The following is a 22,578-nucleotide window of genomic DNA, read 5'->3' as shown; positions in this document are numbered from 1 at the left end:
AATGGAGAAAACTTCCGAAAAATGAAACCCCCACCTATTTATAGGGTTGGGTGGCGCAATAATCGGAGCAAAGGACCGTCAATGGCACCAAAATCGAAGCGACAGACGCACAGACGCCGCATCGGGAAGACGCGTAATGATGACGCACGTGGCCATCACGTCACCCCACGTTAGCCACACCAACTGCAGCCTCGCTGGCTATGCCGTTTGTCGAACTCGGCCGATTCGACTTAATCAACACGACCAAATTTCTTCTAAACGGACGCAGACCGGGCCCGCTTATCGAAGGCGTGCCAGACCACAACCTCAACAAGCGAGGGACTAACTGTATTGGTCTAAATTTGGCGACTTGATAACGGTAGATAAACAGGATCGAGGACAGGGTCGACCACGGCGCAACAGCGGGAAGTCATCCTCGGAAGGACTATTGTCAAGGACGAGCAACTGGAGTAAAGAAATAACGGTAGGATAGGTTTAGAAATGGACACAAGGAATATTCCTTTGGATATTCATTATTTTGTACTTTTTAAGATTTCTTGAAAATATCTCTTATAAATAGGAAGAGATCGAGAACAAAAAGGGGATCTTCACTTCTTGATAAGAGCACGTTGTAAAGAGTTGACCAGGAAGAATATACAAATATTGTCTTGTTCATTGATTCTACAGCTCCACACACGTTACTCATTCATTGATAGTTTATTGAACACGTGTCTGATCTTTGTTACTCTTAAATGCAACCTCATTACACGGATCTGTCCAAGTTCTTTGTCTAAATTTTATTATATTTAACTAAAATTCACCCTCTATCTTATCATTAATTAGTTTAACAATTAGTTTAACAAAAATCAAACAGAACTATTATAACTTTAAGAGTGAAAAACAATAGGGACTTAGCAAGAATTCGAAAATCCCAGTAATGCCACTTTCAATCCTGCGGGCGTCTATAAAAAAAGAGCGCGTAGTATAACTATAACCAAAAGGAATGGCATCGTGCTTATCTGCCTAATTCCATGATTAGCTTTGAGCCCACTAATTGGAATCTTACTCAACTATTATCATTATTCATTCCTAAGACTACAGAAGCAACTTTGAATAATTTGATATAAAATTTACTAATTTTTACCAAAAGAGAGACCCATATCTCAAAAGCAAACTTGAGAGTGAGCGAAGAATACAAGGAAACATTATGCATGTTTCATGACTGCTAACCAACTTTTTTCTAGGACTTCCACTAATTAATTTTCGTCGATAACAGGTACCCAAAAAATTTCGTTTCCCTATATCATTTGGCGACAATCTACATCGATCAATCGTGTTAGATAATAGGCATACTATCTGCAATTATAATACAAGGCTTAAGTGCTACTTTCTGGAATAAATTAGGCGCATACAGCAATTGACAGGGGCGGACCTACATTGTGGGTTGAGGTGTCACGTGATCCCGTTAGTCTTGGTAAAAATCCTGTATATATATATTATATATATATGGGACCCCTTAAATATTTTAAGTGTGCCTTCTAAACACAAAGAGACTGATTGGACAAGTGACTGCATTGGCCATTTAACTTCCAATTTTGGAAGTGATGCAAGTTCGAATCTCACCTTTAACTTTTTCTATTCCTTTTCAACTTTTTTCCCTCCTTTCTGTGTTTGTTCTGCCTTTTCAGCTTTTCCCTCCTTTTTATTAATTTATATTTAATAGCAAATTGCTTTATTTTTTTACTTTTATCCTTTTTTTTTTGAATCAATTATAATTTAGTACTAATATATAATAATCAACTTAATTAATATTTTAGTTCTTTGAATATAGTGTAATTTATATTTAATACCAAATTGCTTTGTTTTTTTTACTTTTATCTACTTCTTTTTTTGAATTCAATTATAGTTTAGTACTAGTACAGAATAGTCAACCTAATTAATTTTATTTTTTTTCAAATTCATCCCTTAAAATTGAAATCATCTAATTGCAACTTATCGGTCCATAAATGAAAAAATACATATCATTTTGTGACAACCTTTTTCAACAATCTGACGCGGCAATGACAACTAATAGTTTGAGACTCTTTTTCAGTTCTTTTAGTATTACCATACTCTTTATCTTGAATTCTTTAATATGTCTTTGATAAATTTACGATTGAACGCCCTTTAGATCATTGACCCCTTTTTTTATTTATTAAAAATTAGAATTTTAAAGTATGAAACATGCTTAATCAAACACCTTCCCTTCCCATAGCATCCATTTTGCGAAGAAATCTCTCTCTATATATATATATATATACATATACATATATATATATATATATATATATATATATATATATATATATATATTCGGTGCTTTCTTTTTCTTTAGAACTTTTTTTGTTAATACTTAAATGATAAATCATCATAATCATTAAGTTTTCAATGAGTTGCACGTCGAATTTTATCGCTAATGACTAGCATACAGTGGTGCCCCCGTCGTGCTCAAATCCTGGGTCTGCCTCTGGCAATTGATGATATTGAGACTCTACCCCCAGTGATACATATACGATTTTACCCATGCAAATAAATGGTTATTTATAATTTGTCTTCTTACACTCACGGAAAAATCATTTCTACATAATTGGGAATCTTTATAGCAGCAGAATTACGTTGTAGTCTCTATAGGTTAAATATACCAATCCTCACGTAAAAGCTATACTTTAATTTCCTCTTAGTTATACGTACTGCACCTCATTAAATTATTTGACTCACTATTTGGTGGTAAATAATTATGAATTAGAATGTATTAGTTATTAGATAGATACAGAAAACATTTGATCAAAGTTTAAAGTTTTAATAAATTAATGAATTTGAATTCTTGAAACTTTTAAAAAAAATAATTAAAAACGAAATAATTATGAAAAACATTTTGGAGCGCCCTAAAATTGACTTATAAATTGGATGAACGTATCATTATTCTTAGATATTGTTTGGCTGCTATTTTTCGCTTCGATTTTCTTAATATATTGTTGTTATTGCTCGTCGTCGTCATCGTTGTTTCTGATAGAGAATATATCAGTATCAATCTATCATAGGACAATCCTAGTTAACCACAACCAAATAAAAATCTAAATGATGCAGGTTATATCTTTTTCCCTTCACGGAGCAAGACAAAAATCTAGATACTCTTTACCCTAAAAAAATAAGTAACAATTAAATTTGTATGCGGTTTAAAAGATATATGATTTAATTCAATACGAATGATTAAGAACAACAGGTAAATAAATTAAAGATAAAATAAATGATCAAGTCAATCGCAATGTGATGATCAAGCATGATCTTAGATTGGACCGTGGAAATTGTCCTCGATTGGACCCTCGATACAAGCTCAATCACGAAAAAAGAAGAGAACAAATGAAGAACACTTTGAACAAGACAGAAATAAAGTTTTATTGCTTTAATTTGCGTGTCCTAATGTGTCAAAATAAAAGAAACATTCCCCTTTATATAGTAGGGTAATTTAAGTCCTAGTACAAGTCTAAATAAGGTAAAAATCTTTTTTTCCCGATAAATGTCGATCCGCAGTTGATATCGGCGGGATTAGCGCCGTAATATCCAGTTGAGGACGAATATTACGGCCCCCTACTCGTCATGCATAACCGTTCTTCGAGTTTCCTAAGGTTCAGAAACTATACTTGGTTAGGGTCCGCTATTTCACTGTGCCCGATCCTATATACATCCTTCATTCCTCCCGGGTTTCGATACAAGGGGTCCTTGAGCCTCGATTATAATCATATCGAGTCGTGCTTCCCTTAATTTCCTCATCGGGAAATCGGGAAAAACTCTGCCTCGATTTTACCCGTACACATATACATATCCAGTTTCTCCATTAGGGTTACCCAATGCTCTTTCTTTTTTGCCATTTTCGACCGTTTGGAGTTCTATTTATTCCTACGTATGTTCATTTTCTTGTAGCTGTAGCATGTGGTTTCTTCCATGTTCCATATATAGCTTTGGAAGAATATATGATGATTGTTGAACATCGTACGTACTTTTGTAGTACAAACCTAGACACAAAATTGAAGCACTACACTACATATCAGTTTCATTATAATCTAGCTGGAGGGTCATTTAAAGTAGCTCTGAAAATGTAAAGATGTTATTCAGCATGTGATTTGGGCGCTAAGTCTTTGTCGTTGCACACAAATATAAGAATTAAAAAGGTTTTATGGTTACATCATCACCTATTTTTATTGATAAGGTCACTAACTCTCCCCACTAGTAGCTGCTCCCCTGAAATTTGCTTTTTATTTTAAGGGATTCTGCCAACCAACGGGCCCTAGCTAGCTGCTCTACTTATCATCCGTACATCCTGAAATCCTACAATCTTTCTCTTTTTCCCCTTTGATATTTTCCTGCAACATGTGTTTTAATTAATTGTGACGGAATGCATACTGATTGGGTCGCATATTTTACGGTGGGCGTTTTAGTTAATTCGTGGTTATTTATGATCTCCTTAGCAAAGCTCCTTTCTTTGTTCAGGGGCCGGTAAAAAAATTTCAACCAATGCCAAGTTGCCGAACTCTATCTCAACAGAAAAAAGAAACTGCAGCTATTGCATATTTGAGCAAATTAAGTTTTAAAGCACTAAGCCACTAGACTTTGTTTTCTCCCTGCACAGCCAGACTTTGTTGACAATTTGTTTTTTCATTCTTCAAACACGAATATTAATTGGGAAAAAAGAGAAATGAAATGTCAAGAAACTGAATTAACTAAAAAGAAATGTCAAGAAAATATTGGATCTAACTCAACAGTAAAAGCTAAATACGAGGATTGCTGTAAAACTTCGATGCACATCAAGGACCGAACAGTTAGATCATGAACAATTTAACATAGGACTTTAATGTTGATTAAATCAAGAATAAGGATGTACTTAAAACTAATTAATAACTATGTTAAGAAAATGAATATTAAGTTCAATTGACTCTTATAACAAACTAATTATTGAGGTGAGGAGTGCCCAAATTTATATAAAGGGCACAACTATTTATTTCCTTCAACTGACGTAAAGCACTATTGTAATGACCCGATAGATCATCTTATGTTTTAGAACCAAATTCTGCGTTTCGAAGCTTTTAGAACCTCAATTTATCCTTCCTTGATGTGCGTGCACAGTCCGGGTGTTGATCCGGAAGGCTTATATGCTAAAAACTGATAAAAATAAGAAATTTTGCCTTAAAAATTAATTTGAATTGACTTCGGTCAACGTTTTGAGTAAACAGACCCGGATCCGTACTATGTGCTATGTGAATTTCATGTGAGCGGCGTATATGTGAGGTGACGAGTGCTTATACGCCGCCGAATTATCTGTTTTCCCTGATTTTTCGTTTTTCCTTGATTATTTCCTTCCCTATCTTAGTTGTTATATGCTCTAAATGCTTTCCATGCTTAACTGCTACTTGTAAATTAATACCTTCTCCTATTATTGATGTTAGACCTTCCATAGTTTCATGATTCCCTGGTATTTGCTTAATTGGCTTACTTGCACCTTCTAATTATTGATTACTGGATTGGTGTAGCATTATTCGTGTAGATTTCTATATCGTATAAGGTTCCATTTTGGTTAAGTTTGGCATTTATAAAGGCTTTGTGGTTTGAACTGTTGAGTTGACTGTGCACATTGAGTGTCTGGTACTGATATAGTGGGATCGGGTTGCACGCCGCAACAGGTGTAACAACGGTGGATTGATATGGTGGAATAAGGGTGAATTAGTACTATACGATGGGATCGGGCTGCACGCCGCAACAGGTGAAATAAGGGTGGAGTGATATGGTGAAATAAGGGTGAATTATGATATTGATATTGATATATGATGCGATCGGGTTGCGCGCCGCAACATATACATATTATTTACTGTTGTTGATATTGTTATGGTGAAATAAGGGAGGATTTTATGTTGTCTGGTGAGATCGGGTTGCGCGCTGTAACAACTTATCTTTTGCATTTCTTGAGCTGTGTTGGTTTTCGGTATTCTCATTTGAACTGCTAAGGATTGGTAATTCTGGACAATACTGGTTTATTTCCTGAGGCGGTAGTTATAATTTTTAGTTGACTGCTTCTTCCTATTCCGTATTTCTATTTTTCTGTCATTATTATCTATACCGCGTATAGGTTGTAGTGTAAGTGACCCGTCTTAGCCTCGCCACTACTTCGTCGAGGTTAGGCTCAACACTTATCAGTACATGGGGTTGGTTGGTTGTACTGATACTACATTCTGCACTTCCATGCAGATTTTGGAGTCGGTCCCAGCAGCGGCTACTAGAGAGCTCAGATCGGACAGCTTGCGGAGACTTGAGGTATAGCTGCTCAGCGCCCGCAACTCCTGGAGTCCCTTTCTTGTTTTTATTTAGATGTGTATCTTCTTTTCAGACAACTTACTGTTATGTCAAACCCTTGAATGTACTATTCTAGTAGCTTGTGCACTCGTGACACCAGGTTCAGGGATTTATAGCAGATGTTTACAATTTTAGCTTCCGTAATTATACCTTTGGATTGTGCAGTTGAGTCGGTTCTTATTTATTAATAAATTTCAAATTGTTAAAGGATAAATTATTTTAACGTTAGCTTGCCTAGCGAGTGAAATGTTATGTCGTCGTCACGAATCTGATGATGAAAATTCCGGGCCGTGACAAGTATATATGTGCATCAACAAATAATAGAGTCAAATAAGAGAATGAAAGCAAGGATGAGCTAGTTCGGTTCTGATGGTGAAAGGTTGAAAAAAATGAAAGTGTAGTGAAAGAAAAGACGAGAAAAACAAGCAGCAAATCATTACGAATGACGGACCAGTACAATAACATGGCTAAGTGGTGGGGGAAGGTGATGTTGGGTGGAACTTGAATAAAGGGAGCATTTTCATTCTATAGCAAAATTAGGTCAGGTTTTGAAAAAAGTGGCCAAGACACACTCCATCTGTCCTTTTTTATCTCCCTTTGTTTCTACTTTTGCTCCTTTTCCCTTTTCACCCATTCGTCTTCTTTTGTGCGGTTTACTATCTCTGCGTTAATCATCACGCAGTCCATTGATCCTACTTGATAGCTTGGTACTCAACTGGTTGTTTTCTAAAAAAAAGTGAATATTTTCTTGAAATTTGGACTTATGTTAACTGATTATATAACCTTAGGATGTAAATTAAATTAATGTGTGGGATAAGCAAGACTCAATAAATATTGGCTCTATTAATAGACGCCAACCCCCCTTTTCTAATTATCAAGAAATTATATTTTATCGTTGAGTACGTAATAATAGAGGTAGATATGGTATTTGATAACCTTTAACTTTGTAGTGGCCGCTAACCGCTTTCCCTGGATTTAGAGGGTATTTGGATTGACTTTTAAGCTGATCAAATCAGTTTTAAGTTCTTTTTTAGCTTTTTAGAGTTTAACAAAGTCAAAAAGTGCTTAAAATGAGTTAAAAATTGTTTAAAACAAGCCAAAAGACCCAACTTATTATTTTTTAGCTTAAAAATTATTTCTAATAAAAAGCCATTTTTTAAGCCAATTCAAACGAGCTCTAGCCTTGTCCATGGCTTTATCTTGCCTTCGATTTGAACTTTGAATGATTTGCTGCACTTTGTAATATCAAGTGTCATATATGTTTTGTATGTGCTAGTCTACTAATCAAATAGGACGTGCTTTGTACACTTGTCCCTTGTAAGAATTTTGGTTTTGTAAGAATTAATTTTTACTATGACCATCGATTAGACCCTCGCCTAAATTGGATAATAGAGACACAATGAAACTGCTGGAAGAGGAACACTTGGACTGGTAAAAATAGAAAGGGGTTGGAGATTTCTACTTAGATCAAAACAAATGAAAACTTTGGTATTTGTCGTTTTCACTCTTCGATGGTTGTAGTATTAACTATATTAGGAATTAACGTAACACAGAACATGACAAGAACAACACAATTGTTCTATTATCATGAGTTTAAAATCTTTATATTGATAATATAAAAAAATTGTACTATCATATCGTTTTAAAGATAATTGCAAGTAAAAAAAAAATACAGTGTAAGTTGATTATTTTAAAACAATTAATTAAACTACATCGATAATGAAAAGAAATATTTACAATAACCATTTAGGTAAGTTAATCTTCTATTAAATTAAGGGAGATAAGTTACGTATATTGTTTAATAGAATTACATTTGCTATGAAAAATTACTTCTTATTATATATCATATGCAGTATTAACTAATTAATGATGTAAAGAATTTATACAATATCAATTTAAATAATTTGGATCCATTACTAAATTCTAAATCCTGGTCTATATATTGTATATTTGTATTGCAGCCACGAATTCAATTATCTCAGTTGCATATTTCTTTCCTTTTTTTTCCCCGTCGTTTTGGTTTTGTTTAACCAATGTAAGAGTTGATATTCCTGACCACCAGCACATTTCCTCTTTTTATTTGTCTTTTTCTGGGTTTTCATCCTTGTTCCCTATGTTTTCCCATTTCTCTTTTTTTATAAGGAATATAATTGTAGATAGCTCCTTACAATATAATATTTGTAACATTAAAAATAAAACAAATTATCCACTCATACATTATATTGTATTTATTCTTTTATTCATTACTTGTATATCAATTACATTAGTTAGTATAGTTAATAGAGTTAGTTAATGAGTTGTCATTAGTTAGCAAGAGTGTTAGTTAGTTATAGTGTTAGTAGATATTATAAATAGGGACATTAATTGTATTTTTCAGTTGAGTTGTTAAAAATGAAAGAACCAGCTCCTTTTCTAGAAATTTCACTCGTGTTCTCTCCTTGTCTATACACTTCGTGTTTCCTCCATTAGAGCTCACACTGAGCTCGTGTCTCTCTCGTCTATCTTTCAATTTCACATTGTATCAGAGCACAGATATTAGCCCTAGAGCCTCGTTGTCTCATATTTTGATTTTTCGCTCATACAACTAGAAATTATTTTGTTGATTTTGGGAGGTAGGGTTCCTGTGTAAAAATCGATAGATTAGTCGATTGGCTTTAGTGATTCGTTTTCGCTAGCTACGATTTCATCTCTGCTGAACTAAATCATGGTCGGAGATGACGAAATTCCGGTAACGGATAAGACAACCCTAGATTCTACAAGTCCGTTGTACATGCATCCATCGGAAAGTGCTAGATCTATGTTAGTACCGGTGGCTTTTGACGGAACTGGCTATAGATCATGGAGAAGAGGAATCCTCAGAGTACTCTCCGTGAAAAATAAAGTAGGCTTTATCACCGGAAAATATAAGAAACCAGATCCTGACTCTGCTACTCTCGGCCAATGGGACCGCTGCGACGATATGGTGACTTCGTGGATCTTAAAGTCAGTGTCTAAGGACCTAGCTAGCAGACAGCCTGCAGTACGTTAATGACGCTAGAGAACTTTGGCAGGAATTGGAAGACAGGTGTGATCATACTAATTGTGCTAAATTGTATGAGCTCCAAAAAGAGATAAATGATTTGAGTCAAGGGAATTTGGACATTACTAGATATTACACAAAAATAAAGAAACTTTGGGAGGAACTCAACACACTGAACATACATGCTAAGTGTGCTTGCAAATACACATGTGGAGCTAAAGAAAACATGCACAAAGCTGAGCAAGACAAAAGACTGATTCAGTTTCTGATGGAGCTTAACGAGGTGTACACTATGGTAAGAGGAAGCATTTTGATGATGAATCTACTCCCAACAATAGTCATGGCTTTTTCTATTCTTATTCAGGAGGAGAAGCAAAGGAAAGTCAAGCCGAGTAATCACTTTTCAATGGAATCTGTTGCCTTGAATGCAAGTGGGCTAGGAAACAATAATTTCAGAACAAACTATACTCAACTGGGGAACAATAACACAAACAGTAGATATAAGGGGGACGCAGTTCAATAATACCCTCGGTTGTTCTGTGACTACTGCAAAAGGCCAGGACATACTAAGGAAAAAAGCTACAAACTTCACGGATTCCCACAGAATTTCACGTTCAACAAAGGAAGAAGTATTGCAGGAAATGTATTTGGATCATCAAGTGAAGGTGCTGCAATAAAGGATGATGGAAATGACTCTCAGGGTCAGGAATAGGGTCGAACTATGCACAATTTAACTAAGGAGCAATATGGGCAGCTACTCAGCATCTTGGAAAGCTTTCAAGGAGGAGGAGACAAATCCACAAACACTACCATAAATGGAGGAGTTGTGAATTTTGCAGGTATCTCAGCATGCTCTACTTATTTTGACTCTATTAATCAATTGTGTGATAATTCTAATTCAAGTGCTGACTCTTGGATTCTTGACTCTGGAGCCACAAACCATATGACATATAATAAATCACTGTAACCAATATCAAAACTTTAGTTTACCCATACCTAGTTACTCTACCCAATGGATACAAAGTTAAGGTGACACTGATTGGTAATGTAATTCTAAGTCTTAGGTTCGGTCTCAAAAAGGTCCTCTTTGTCCCAGTTTCAAGTTCAATTTAATATCAATCCATTCCCTAACAGTTCAACTTGATTATATTGTGATATTTACCAAATTTGTTTGTATTCTTCTACAGGTCCCTTCACTGAAGAGGCCACGGGAGATTGGTAAGGCCAAGACTGGCATGTACTTATACTGTTCAAACAACTACAACACTGGTTATACTTCCTCTGATTCTTCTACTGCATCTTATCCATGCCTTACTAGTAATAGGTATACTCTGCAGTTAACACATCTAGTTCATTTTCTTTTCCTTAGTTACCTAGCACAAATAAGCCAGATTCTACCATTCCCGTTGCGTCTACTTTGGTTGCTCCATCTCATAGTAATGATAAAAGTAGTTCTCTTCCACATTTGCGTCATTCTGTTAATAGCTCAAGCAATAAAAGTGATTCTTGTTTGTCTGATGTCTCCTCTACTACAAAGAATTTGCTTGATCTTTTGTGGCGTAACCAATTAGGACATGTGCCTTTTGTCAAAATGAAAGGGATTTCCTCTATACCTGTTAACTTTACACCTAAACAACCTTTTCATTGCCCTATCTGTCCAATGGAAAGATAAACCAGATTGCCTTTCCCAGAAAGAACAATATTGATCACTAAGGTCTTTGAGTTATTACACATTGACTTGTGGGGTTCAGATCATGTTACAACACACAACAAATGTAAATACTTCATCACCTTTGTGGATGATTACAAAAGGTCCACATGGACTCATTTGTTGAGCTGTAAAAGCAATGCCCTGCACACTATCAAGGCCTTTTCTGCCCTGATAGAAAACCAATTCAATACTAGTATCAAAACTATAAGAACTAATAATGGCCTTGAGTTCACCAGTCTTGAAGCCACCTCATTTTTTCAATCAAAGGGCATCATACATCAAAAAATATGTTCATATACACTAATAAAATGGTGTGGTGGAAAGAAAATATAAATACCTATTAGAAACAGCCAGGACATTCTTATATCAGTCTAAATTGTCCATGCAATATTGGGGAGAGTGTATATTAACATCTACTTATCTAATAAATAGATTACCCTCTTCATCACTCAAAGCTAAATGTCCATTTGAACTACTGTACCTAAAGAAACCAAGTTATTCCCATCTTAGAAGTTTTGGGTGTTTATGCTGTCCTACCACTCTCAAAACCCACAAAGATAAGTTTGAACCAAGATCTACTTCCCATATTTTTGTGGGATATCCTTTTGGGACAAAAGGCTATAAGGTACTAAATTTGGCCGAAAAGAAAATAAGTGTTTCAAGAGATGTAGTATTCTATAAAAGTGTGTTTCCATTTGCACTATCTACTAGTCCTAGTAAGGTATTCCCTTTCTTTCCTCAAATGAAGTCACATTTATCAGATGATTTTTTTCCTTCCAATGATATATGGAACATTCCACACTTAGTGAATGAAAATCACCATGAAGTGCCACCAGGGAACTTGACTATGGATGAACAACTGTCTAAATCAGACCCAATGTCACCTCAACCTATTTCTTTTGATAATAATTTCAGAGTTTCTTAATCACCATTGAGCAGTCAAACATCAGGAACTCTTCCTATTGCTGACAGTCCAAATGTCTCAACTCAAGACCAAAACATTTCAACTTTAGATCAGAATAGACCTTCCAGAACCTTGAAAATTCCTGCTTACCTTAAAGACTATGAGTATGCAATTCCTAAACTAGCATACTCACCAAACCTAGTCATCCCCTTCAAATGATAGCCAAAGTACACAATCCTTTTCCTTCACCACTTATATGCCCAAACGTCATCATAATTTGTTCAATGCCCTAAATTCCACCAGTCAGCATTTGATGGAAGCTGTCTCACATGAATGTGAACCTAGTTCATATGAGGAAGCTGCTGTGAAGCCTGCTTGGCAAGCAACAATGAATCAAGAATTCCAAGCATTGTATGCAAATAAGACTTGGGATTTAGTCCCTCTTCCAATTGGGAAGAAGGTAATAAGGTGTAGATGGGTATATAAAATCAAACATAAAGCAGATGGTAGCATAAAAAAGTTTAAAGCAAGACTAGTGGTTAAGGGTTACACACAATAAGCTAGGATAGACTATATAAAAACCTTCTCACCAGTAGTGAAAATGGTAACTGTGAGGGCCTTAATAGAAACATCAGTCAAGAAGGGTTGGCAGGTTCTACAATTGGATGTTAATAATGCATTTCTCCATGGAGATCTCCATAAATAAGTGTACATGGAGGTACCACCGGGTCTGGTTGTGGAGAGATCAGGTTTAGTATACAAAAGTCCCTGTATGGACTCAAACAAACAAGCAGACAGTGGTATGAGAAATTAACTGAAGCACTATGTTCAAGGGAGTACACTCACTCAATGCTTGATTATTCTTTGTTTTATAAGAAGACTGAAGGATCAGTAGTATTTGTTGTTGTCTATGCAGATGATGTTCTTGTCACATGCACTCATCTACATGAGATTGAGTCCTTGAAGAACTTCCTACACAACACTTTCAAGATAAAGGACTTGGAGAGACTTCATTACTTCCTAGGTTTGGAAGTTCAATACACAGAGAAAGGAGTCTTGATGTCACTGAAGAAATTCACCATGGATCTTTTGGAAGAGTTTTGTTGTATAGATTGTCCTCCTATGACTTGTCCTCTGGATTATTCTATGAAATTAAAAGTTGATGAGGGAGCTCTATTGACAGATCCCTCATATTACAGGAAGCTGATTGGAAAGCTCAACTTCTTCACTAATACTAGGCTAGACATTGCTTACAATGTACAATGTCTTAGTCAATTCATGCAAAGTCCCAGAGAGCCATATTTAAAGGCTGCATATCATGTCTTAAGGTACTTGAAAGGTGATCCATCCTTGGGAAATTTCCTTAGTAATGATACAGATTACAGAATGAAGGCCTTTTGTAACTCTGATTGGGCTACTTGTTCCCAATCCAGAAAATCAGTCATTGGCTAGATAATATTACTTGGTGACAACCCTATCAGTTGGAAATATAAGAAGCAGTCCACCATTTCCTTATCCTCTGCAGAAACTGAATACAGATCAGCTAGGATGGTTGTTGGAGAACTTATCTAGCTAGCCAGGCTTTTTGCTGAACTCACTGTTTCTCTAGTCTTGCCCATTCCTATATTCTGCGACAGTCAAGCTGCCCTACACATAGAAAGGAATCATGTTTTCCACGAGCGTATGAAGCATATTAAAGTGGACTGCCACTTTGTGCGAGACCAGCTGCCGAAAGGATTAATTTCCCTTCACATGTTCCTACCAATGACCAATTAGCTGACATTTTTACCAAGTCTCTAACAGGAATCAAACATTCCACACTTCTTGGCTAGTTGGCAGTGAGCCTCTCACCTCCAACTTGAGAGGGTGTTGAGAATACTCATACATTGTATTGTATTTATTCTTTTATTCATTACTTGTACAACAATTACATTAGTTAGTATAGTTAGCAGAGTTAGCTAATGAGCTGTCATTAGTTAGTAAGAGTATTAGTTAGTTATAGTGTTAGTAGATATTATAAATAGGGACATTAATTGTATTTTTCAGTTGAGTTGTTAAAAATGAAAGAAGCAGTTCCTTTTCTAGAAACTTCACTCGTGTCCTCTCCTTCTCTGTACACTCTGTGTTTCCTCCATAAGAGCTCACACTGAGCTTCTCTCTCTCTCGTCTATCTTTCAATTTCACAAAAATAAAAATAATTTAATAGCGTACAAATTAATTCTTTACACATAAAATATATACAGTCAAACCTCTCTATAACAATGTCGTTTGTTCCGAGATTTTTTGACTTTTATAGCGAATGGCTGTTACACACCTATAACGGCATTTGACGTTTAAATATTTTTTGGTTGTTATAGGTAAAAAAAATTCAAAACTCAATTATTTTTCTTTTTTTAATGTTATATATAACAAATAAGAAAATTCTTCAAATTTAAAATCTTAGAAGATATGCATATTTTACTAGGTATATATTGAAGAAAACTAATACATTATTAATAAATTCATTAACTAAACGTACAAAGATTTAAACTCTAAGGCACGCATTTTAAAGCTACTAGGAAAATAAATTCTTTCAAGATTGACGAAAGAACTTTGTAATTGTAGTTGTTTCGTAGATTTCATTCTTACTGATATATGCTTGAATTGACGAAGATTCGTATCCAAATTTTTAGCAAAATGAATCCAATGAAAATATATCATGTGCAGATCTTCAAATCTTATGTCTTATGCAAGATAAAAACTTTGTTCAATGGAAAAGATTGTACGGATATTTTTAGAATTGCTATCAGTAATCTTAAAGACTCTATATAGCTGTTGTGGAGAGATAATTTTACAAAGAGCGTTCTACTAGCTATAAAAATAGTTATTGTTGTTATAGTAGAAGCTGTTATAGGGAGGTAAAATATAACTTAAAAAATCGGCTCTAAGGAAAATTTAACTTTTATAGTGAATGCCTGTTATATATGGATGTTGTCATAGAGAAGTCAGACAGTATAACTTTAAACCCTTTCACCAAACACCACTGTAAAAGATTTTGGAAGAATTACACAATAGATCACTCCATAAGGTGACCTTGCAGTAATTTAGCCCAGTTACAAGTTTGCAAATTTGTAGCCAAATATCAATAAACTCATATCCTATTTTTTTTTCTTTTCTTTTGATTCTCCATATCTTCCGGCATGAAAGATCCTTGAGTTTTCATTCTCCTTTTTTCCTCAAGTTTGTACATACCTATCCCATCTACAAAAATTCAAAAACAGACGCGAGAAACCTAAAATCTCTTCTTCTTCAATGTTAATCTTGTTAAATTTTAAATATGATTTTATGAGAAATTTGGAGTGGGTATTATTTGAACTTATTAGAAATAGTCTAAGTAAGTTGTATACAAAATTTGAAGTCATTTGATGGAGTTTTGGACTAGTTTTGAACAAGAATTGCAGGTGAAATCGTATAAGAAGTTCATCAGAGATGTTTATATACTTTTATATGATATTATACAATTTTATACAAAAAGGTAAATTATGTATATAGTTGTATAAAAATGTATAAAGATGTATAAATACTGTAAAAAAATATTGGTGATACCTATGTATATACGTGTAGAAGAAGAAGAAGAATATGTGAGAAATTTACCAAATACATGTAAATAATGTATTATTGTATATGAAAGTTGTTTATATACTGTTATATACTATTTATATAATTTTATACACTATTATACAGATGAATCCTATCAATGGAGCTTCACATGTTCTTCTTTCTTGGGGATCTTCTGAAATTTAACTCAAATCTAGCTTAAATCTACTCCAAATCACTTCAAATTTAAGTTTTGAACTCCTCTTGATGATTCCAATCAATTGGAAAAACACCCAATCCAAACAACTAATAAATCAAAAAACGCAATTTCTGAAATCGAAGCTTTGAAACACCTTTAATGGTGACTTCTATTTTCCAAGTTTATAATCAACCACTGGAATTAGAATTACACGTGGAATGAGGATAAGACTGAGACCATGCCAATACCTTCTTTCTAGTTTGGTGATCCAACAATCAACCAAGTGAACCTCTTTAGTGCAAACACAGTTCTTTCTACTCCATTGAAAGAATGATCTTCATATGACTCCAAAAAACTAATTCTTTATTATTTTTTCTTCTTCATCCAAATAGTGATTATCGGCTTTGAATCTGGAGGAGCGTTGATGAAGAATAATAATGAAGAAAGTTTGGGATGCAAAGTTGGAACACGAGGAGAAGAAGAACAGAGAAAAATAAAATGAAATTAAAAGGAGTGGGCTAATAGGGGAAAAGTAATTTTCACATTATATACAACCTAGGCCACACTGGGTAAGGGCTTCAAACGTGGGTCATTTTTTGATGGGCTATTGATCCAAGTGATAAGGAGTGTATTTCTCCCAAAGATTTTAGATACGACCTCCATGGTACGAAGCATTACACAACAACCGCGAAGAGTAAATTAAAAGCCGTACTAGAAAATTGCTCAAAGTGCATTAATATTTGACAAAATAGCACGGTATAGCCAGTTTTTGGACTGGTCATTCAAAAATAGCCAGCGTTTACCAAGTCAATGAAAAATAGCCACTATTTTTCTGCAACAGAGATCGGTCCAGCATAATATACTGGAGTTTGGTGCACCTATGTATGAATTCTAGCATATTATGCTGGACCAGTATACTTTGTTGGCTCTAGTATAATATACTAGAGACTGGAGCACCGGTGCTCCAAACTCCAGTATATTATACTGGACCGGTATACTTGCTGGAACTCCAGTATATTATGATGGAGTTCTAGTGTACTTATGCTGGAACTCCATCATATTATGCTGGAAGTTCATCATATTATGCTGGAGCTCCAGCATACTTATTCTGGAACTCCAGTATAATATGCTGGAGTTCAAGTAAACTTATGTTGTAACTCCAGCATAATATACTGGCGTATTTCCGAGTTTTGAACAGTATTTTCGCCCAGATTTATCTTTACATGAAAAATGACTAAATTTCGATTACTTTTTAAACTGGGCTATTTTTGAACGACCAGTTGTAAATCTGGCTCTTTTTTAATTTCTCCCTTAATATTTACAAGTAAAAAACATTACGAATTTGATTGAACTACAATTCACTATATTCCACTATGCCACTATACACACAATCAATTACTAGTCCAGTTCTAAAATTTTCGTGGTAGCTTTGCTAATAGAAAGTTACTGCCACTGCCATATGAAGTGGCTTCGGAGGAGAAGTCGGCAGCGGCGGTTGCATCTCTACAACTACCTTTCCTGGTCGGAGAGGCTGACATGGACATGGCAATGCTATGAACTTTGGTACTTGATCTCCAGGCATCAACACTGCCGGCATATTTGATATTTGGTTTTGCTTCCAATTCTGCAAAACAGAGCAACAAGATAATTCAGATCTCTTTCTTTTTTTTAGGTTATTCAAATAGAATGACAGTTTTTATATTTGATACTTCGAAAGCAAAATAAAATTATTCAACCAAGTAAGCAATATGTACAACTAACTCTAGAGATATTTTAATCTCTTGGAGGCTATTTGGTACATAAGATAAGAATAATAATTTTGAGATAAAGTTCCCATGTTTGGTTTGAGATGTTAATTAATCCCTGAATAACTTTTACACTAAAATGGTGGGATTAGTTACCCCTATTCATGGGATATTCCACCATTATCCCAAACGACATATTCTTGTAGTCATCACAAGTTTTAAAGCTACTTTAATACTACTATGTAATAGAAGCTTTCTTTTTTAATTTTCTTAAACTCCAGTCCAGTAAAATACCAACGGAGGAAGTAATTTGGACTTTATTATGTGTAGCTAGATGAACTCTGCCAGCCGTCGGTCCCAAACCAGAGAAAGAAAGAGGATATATTGCAATGGATTATTAGACGTGAATTCCAATAAAGTGAAACGGACACGAAAGATTTATATAGAGCCAACCCAATTAAACTGGAAGTTATCGCTATTAGTCGATTGATTTTGTGTCGTTTGAAGAGGGAATTGATGAAATCTTACCATGTGGGCTTTAGATTTCAAAGAAGAAGGGTCATCACCGGCTTCGAGATCCGTACTGTCGGAGAAAGATCGACGGAGAGAGCGGAGTTTGTCCCAATGGTAGCAGCAAGAAAAGATTCCACTCAAGCTGAAAATGATTAGCAAGAGGAGGGCAGTGCCCAGTGGGAAGCCTAGTGAAGGCCGAGATGGATCCGAATGGGAAGGTGCATAATATTGATTCTCCGCCATTCTTTCTGTAACAATAATTCCAACTCTCTCCTTCCAACATTCAATGCTAGAAACAACTTCAGTTTAATTAAAAGCTGGAGCTGCTAAAATTACAATATAAGTAGTGTGAGAAGAAATAGAAATCGGAAAATTGAAGGTGGATTTGGTTTGAGCTGTGAGGCAGATGAGGGCTAGTAGTATTTATAAACTGAGAAGCCTAAAGATGTGTACGTGTAAAGGTACGTCTGCTGTCCGGGCCAATGTACGGAGGAAGTGCTGGGACCACATCCTTTATAAATTATTTTTTGAGTATTCTTTTCTCATAAGAAAAAGCAAATTCGAATCTTTTTATGAAATCTTATGAATAGCTTATAAGCGTCTTCCAAAAAAAGTTCAAGGCATTTTAAGGCCTCGTTTGCCCAATAAAAAATGAACCATAAAAAAATCATTTTCTTTTTGGGATTTTTTTAAAACTTTTTCCGGAATTATTATTTGATCATAAAAATTTCAAATCAAACTTAAAGTTGAATTCCGGAACTTTTTGGAATTCGAAAAACTCTAAAAAGTTATTTTTCACAACTTTCACTCTAATAGACCGTTTGGCCAAGCATCTCGAAAGGCCAAAAGTGACTTTTTTTTCTTTCCCAAAAGTACTTTTTTCCCCTAACTTGAGATGTTTGACAAAGTTTTTTTCTTTTGGGAAGAAGCAGAAGCAGTTTCTAGAATCAGAAAAAAGTAGCTTCTTCCCAAAAGCAGAAACAGAAGCAGTTTTAACTTTTCTTCTTACCAAAAATACCCTTAACAAAATATAGTATATACCAAAATAAACATTAAGCATAATACTTAGGATATTAATGTATAAATATTTCTTCTTATTTTTAGGATAACTTTCTAATATATAGTGACTTCGGGGTGCACACTTTTATATTTGTTGAATAATTTTTAATATATTTAACTTATATTAAAAGAATTAAGTATTTTTTTAATTTTGTTTTCATATTTTACTTAAATAAAATGAAAAGATTTAATTATTGCATGTAGTAACAAAATTTTGAGATTATTTATTTACTTATAATATTAACTATTAACTAAATCTATTTATGTCCTTATTTGTAATTTGATACTTAAAAGCACTTTCTGAAAAGCTTGGTCAAACACAAATATTACTCAAAAGTGCTTTTCAGAGTAATTAGCCAAACACAATTTGATTTCTCCAAAAGTACTTTTGAAAAAAATACTTCTCAAAATAAGCTGATTTCTCCAGCATGGCCAAACAGGCTATAAATCTCTCACAAAAATTCAAATCTCCAATCCGTATTCATGTCCAAACACAACTCCAATTTCTAAATGAGTATTGGACATAAAAAAAAATTAAAGTTTTGTTAATGAAAACTATGAGTGTTATTTAACTTGAAATACTTTTTAAATAAGTTTTTCAATATTATACATTTATTTAATATTAATATTAAAGTTCTATTTCCTCAAAAATTGATGACCAGACTACAAACGTGCAAATAATGACTTTAATTTTGCAAGTGAAGTCATAGCCAAAGACCCAAGATCTACTTTCTGCTTCGTTTTGGTTGTGGAGAATTTGTGCTAAACATGCCTTCTTTTCCTTTTAAAAAAGTACATTCACTTTAACAAAACATATACATGTGAAACATGGGCCGAACTTGATAAAATTCGATTAAGAAGTAACAACAACAACAACAAAAGGAGACTCCACAAAGATTGCGGCAAGAAATTAAATTTTCGGAAGTTGGTTGAACTAACTGATAGGTTTGCAGTGTGGAAACAAGAAAATGGGAAACACCCTTCAGCTGGCAAAGACAATGGAATTCTGTGATGTCCTTTTCCATTGCCGGTTCCACATTCTTGAGTCGTCAGTAGCGTTTTATTGACGTTAACTTGTGTAGTGTATAATCTACCCTCTTCTTAATTATTTCTTAAATTCCTAGCTTGAAAAGGACCTAATTAAGAATCAGAGTGTCTTTTCTTAGGTTTCTTCCTCCCGTGCCCGTCGTTGCCTTAGAGGGAAGATTAGTAAAGTGGGAAAAGAAAGAGTTGTGAATTTGTTCAGTCTGTTATATTGAACTTGAACTTGTTAATACGGTGAATTTGGCAGAAGAAATCTTGTCTTTTGTTAGCATGAAAGTGAAAAGTAGAGACTTAGAGGTCGTTTGGTACAATGGTGAGATATCTCATGATATCTTTTGGGATATTTTATGGGATTAGTTGTCCCACCTTCTATATGGGATAATTAATTTTAAATTTTAGTGTAAAAGTTATCCCAAAATTAGCTATACCCCAAACCAAACATGAAATAAAGTTAATCCCAAACATTATCCCGAAATTATTATTATCCTTATCCCATGTTCCAAACGATCTAGCCCTTGAAGTATAAATATTTTTCGTATTTACTTCCCAAAGAGCTGTGACACTTTGGGATTCTAAAGTGCACAAGTATACAGACACATCATATCTTCTTCTATTCTTAAACACTACATGAGAAAAAATATAAAAGCACGGGCATAAGGATACGGCTTTTGATGAGTTACAATGTTTCATTAATATCTCCTTATTTTAGAGAACTTTCAGACATTACATATCTAGGGCAAAACTAAAATTAATTACTTAACCAGTAGGGACCATAGTCACCACATTGAGAAAAAGCTTAAGACCAGTGAGTGGACCATTCAAATTTCTTAACCAATAATGTCTCGTCTCCTACATATAACTTAACATACTTAATTCCAAGTCGTACGAGCAATTATCATGAGACATATTTCTGAACTAGTCTGGCCTGACAGTGCAAGCTCGACTCTCTACGTCAACTCTTCCCACCAGCGTTCTCAACTAACAAACGTTAACGCATATGCTATGATAGGAAACACTTAAGTTCCACAATTCAGAGAAAAAAAGATGCTGAATATGGCGAAATAAGGAATTCAAGTTTGAAACGTCTAGACGAAAATTCTACTTATATATTCAATATCTTCTTCTTTTTGGCCCACGATAATCTTATGTTTTCTTTAAATCTTAGACTAAATTATTAGCTAGGATGGTTGACGTTAGACGCGAGAAGACAACCAACAGTCGCTTCCGAGAGTGCGGCATTGGCTGTATTCAACTCTATCTTGTATCCCAAAAATACCAACATCTGAAGCCATAAGCCACTTGCCCAATAGGCCCACATCGTAACTGAGTTCATCGTCTACCCTGTTGTCCTAGCTAGGCTTTGGCTGCTGCTTGTGGTACCATTGAAAATGAACATCTTCATATACACACGCATGTCGTCGCAGCTTGAAACAATTAAGACTAGGTTATCTTTTACCTACTTGAGGAAAGGTTAGGAATTAGTCTGATCAGTCATATTCCGAGCTAGTGTTATCCGTTTCAAGATTTCGACCGATTAAATTTGCTTTCAAACAATGATATAATTAAAATTAATGCTCAATTTCTTAGCTGCTTTGACGTAAACGCTTTGGATGCTTTTGTCCGATTGGTCCATACAGTTACAAATGCACTTCTTCCATTTTTTTAGAGTTTATGTTAATGTTATACACTATCAGGATTTCTATAACATCAAATCATTTTTATCTATTATAGCAGCTAACTAAACTGTCTTCTTCTTAAGATTATAAATTTATTTTCATTTAAGGAGATTTACATGCAAATATCTTTTTGGATGATTTAATAGTGTAAATAATTCTTTAGACGGACGACGACATATATAACTTAAACTCTTCTATATAACGCTATTGTTGACTCTCCTCTCCTCTAGTTTAAGAAAGGAAGGAACCTTTTAATATAAGCCAAAAGTATACTATTATAACTTATGTGATGTATGACATTTCAATGGTTTCTACGTAAAAGCATGTCACTAAAGGTGAAATATAAATTTATGACTATACATGACAATTCACACCAAACCAGTTTGTATTTTCACACTCTTATAGCCCGTTTGGCCAAGCTGCAAAAATTAATTTATTTTGAGAAGCATTTTTTTTTAAAAAAAAAATGTTTTTCTCAAAAGTACTTTTGGTGAGAAGAAGTTTGTGTTTGGCTAATTAGTTTGAAAAGCACTTCTAAACAACAATTAATGTTTGGCCAAACTTTAAAAAACTGTTTCTAAGTGTATTTTTCTCAAAAGTGCTTCTCAAAAAAGTGCTTTTGGAGAGAAACTACTTTTTTCTGCTTCTCCTCAAAAGCACTTTTTTTCCTTCCAAAAACTTAGCCAAACACCTCAATTTTTAGCCAAAAGTGCTTTTGACAAAAAAAAAAAAAACACTTTTAACCAAAAAAAAGCTTGCTAAACAGGCTATT

General features: G+C 34.5%; 2 protein-coding genes and 1 long non-coding RNA gene across 3 annotated transcripts; 2 read left to right on the top strand and 1 right to left on the bottom strand.

The window, feature by feature from the left end:
• Nucleotides 1-9,064: 9,064 nt before the first annotated feature.
• Nucleotides 9,065-10,091, top strand: LOC138885279 (uncharacterized). Its single transcript, XM_070166212.1, has 4 exons — nucleotides 9,065-9,322; nucleotides 9,411-9,674; nucleotides 9,744-9,893; nucleotides 9,984-10,091. The coding sequence occupies exons 1-4, from the start codon at nucleotides 9,065-9,067 to the stop codon at nucleotides 10,089-10,091; spliced, it is 780 nt and encodes a 259-aa protein (XP_070022313.1).
• A 2,159-nt stretch (nucleotides 10,092-12,250) lies between these two features.
• Nucleotides 12,251-13,446, top strand: LOC138885278 (uncharacterized mitochondrial protein AtMg00810-like). The gene is made up of 2 exons (XM_070166211.1): nucleotides 12,251-12,454; nucleotides 12,874-13,446. The coding sequence occupies exons 1-2, from the start codon at nucleotides 12,251-12,253 to the stop codon at nucleotides 13,444-13,446; spliced, it is 777 nt and encodes a 258-aa protein (XP_070022312.1).
• A 3,586-nt stretch (nucleotides 13,447-17,032) lies between these two features.
• LOC104228006 (uncharacterized) lies at nucleotides 17,033-18,424 on the bottom strand. The gene is made up of 2 exons (XR_011405062.1): nucleotides 18,043-18,424; nucleotides 17,033-17,393 (listed from the first exon to the last, which is right to left on the bottom strand). It is a non-coding gene; the product is annotated as an uncharacterized lncRNA (long non-coding RNA).
• Between the last annotated feature and the right edge of the window lie 4,154 nt (nucleotides 18,425-22,578).

This window comes from Nicotiana sylvestris, chromosome 2 (assembly GCF_000393655.2).
Source record: "Nicotiana sylvestris chromosome 2, ASM39365v2, whole genome shotgun sequence".
NCBI lineage: Eukaryota > Viridiplantae > Streptophyta > Magnoliopsida > Solanales > Solanaceae > Nicotiana > Nicotiana sylvestris.
This window is presented reverse-complemented; position numbering and strand designations above follow the sequence as displayed.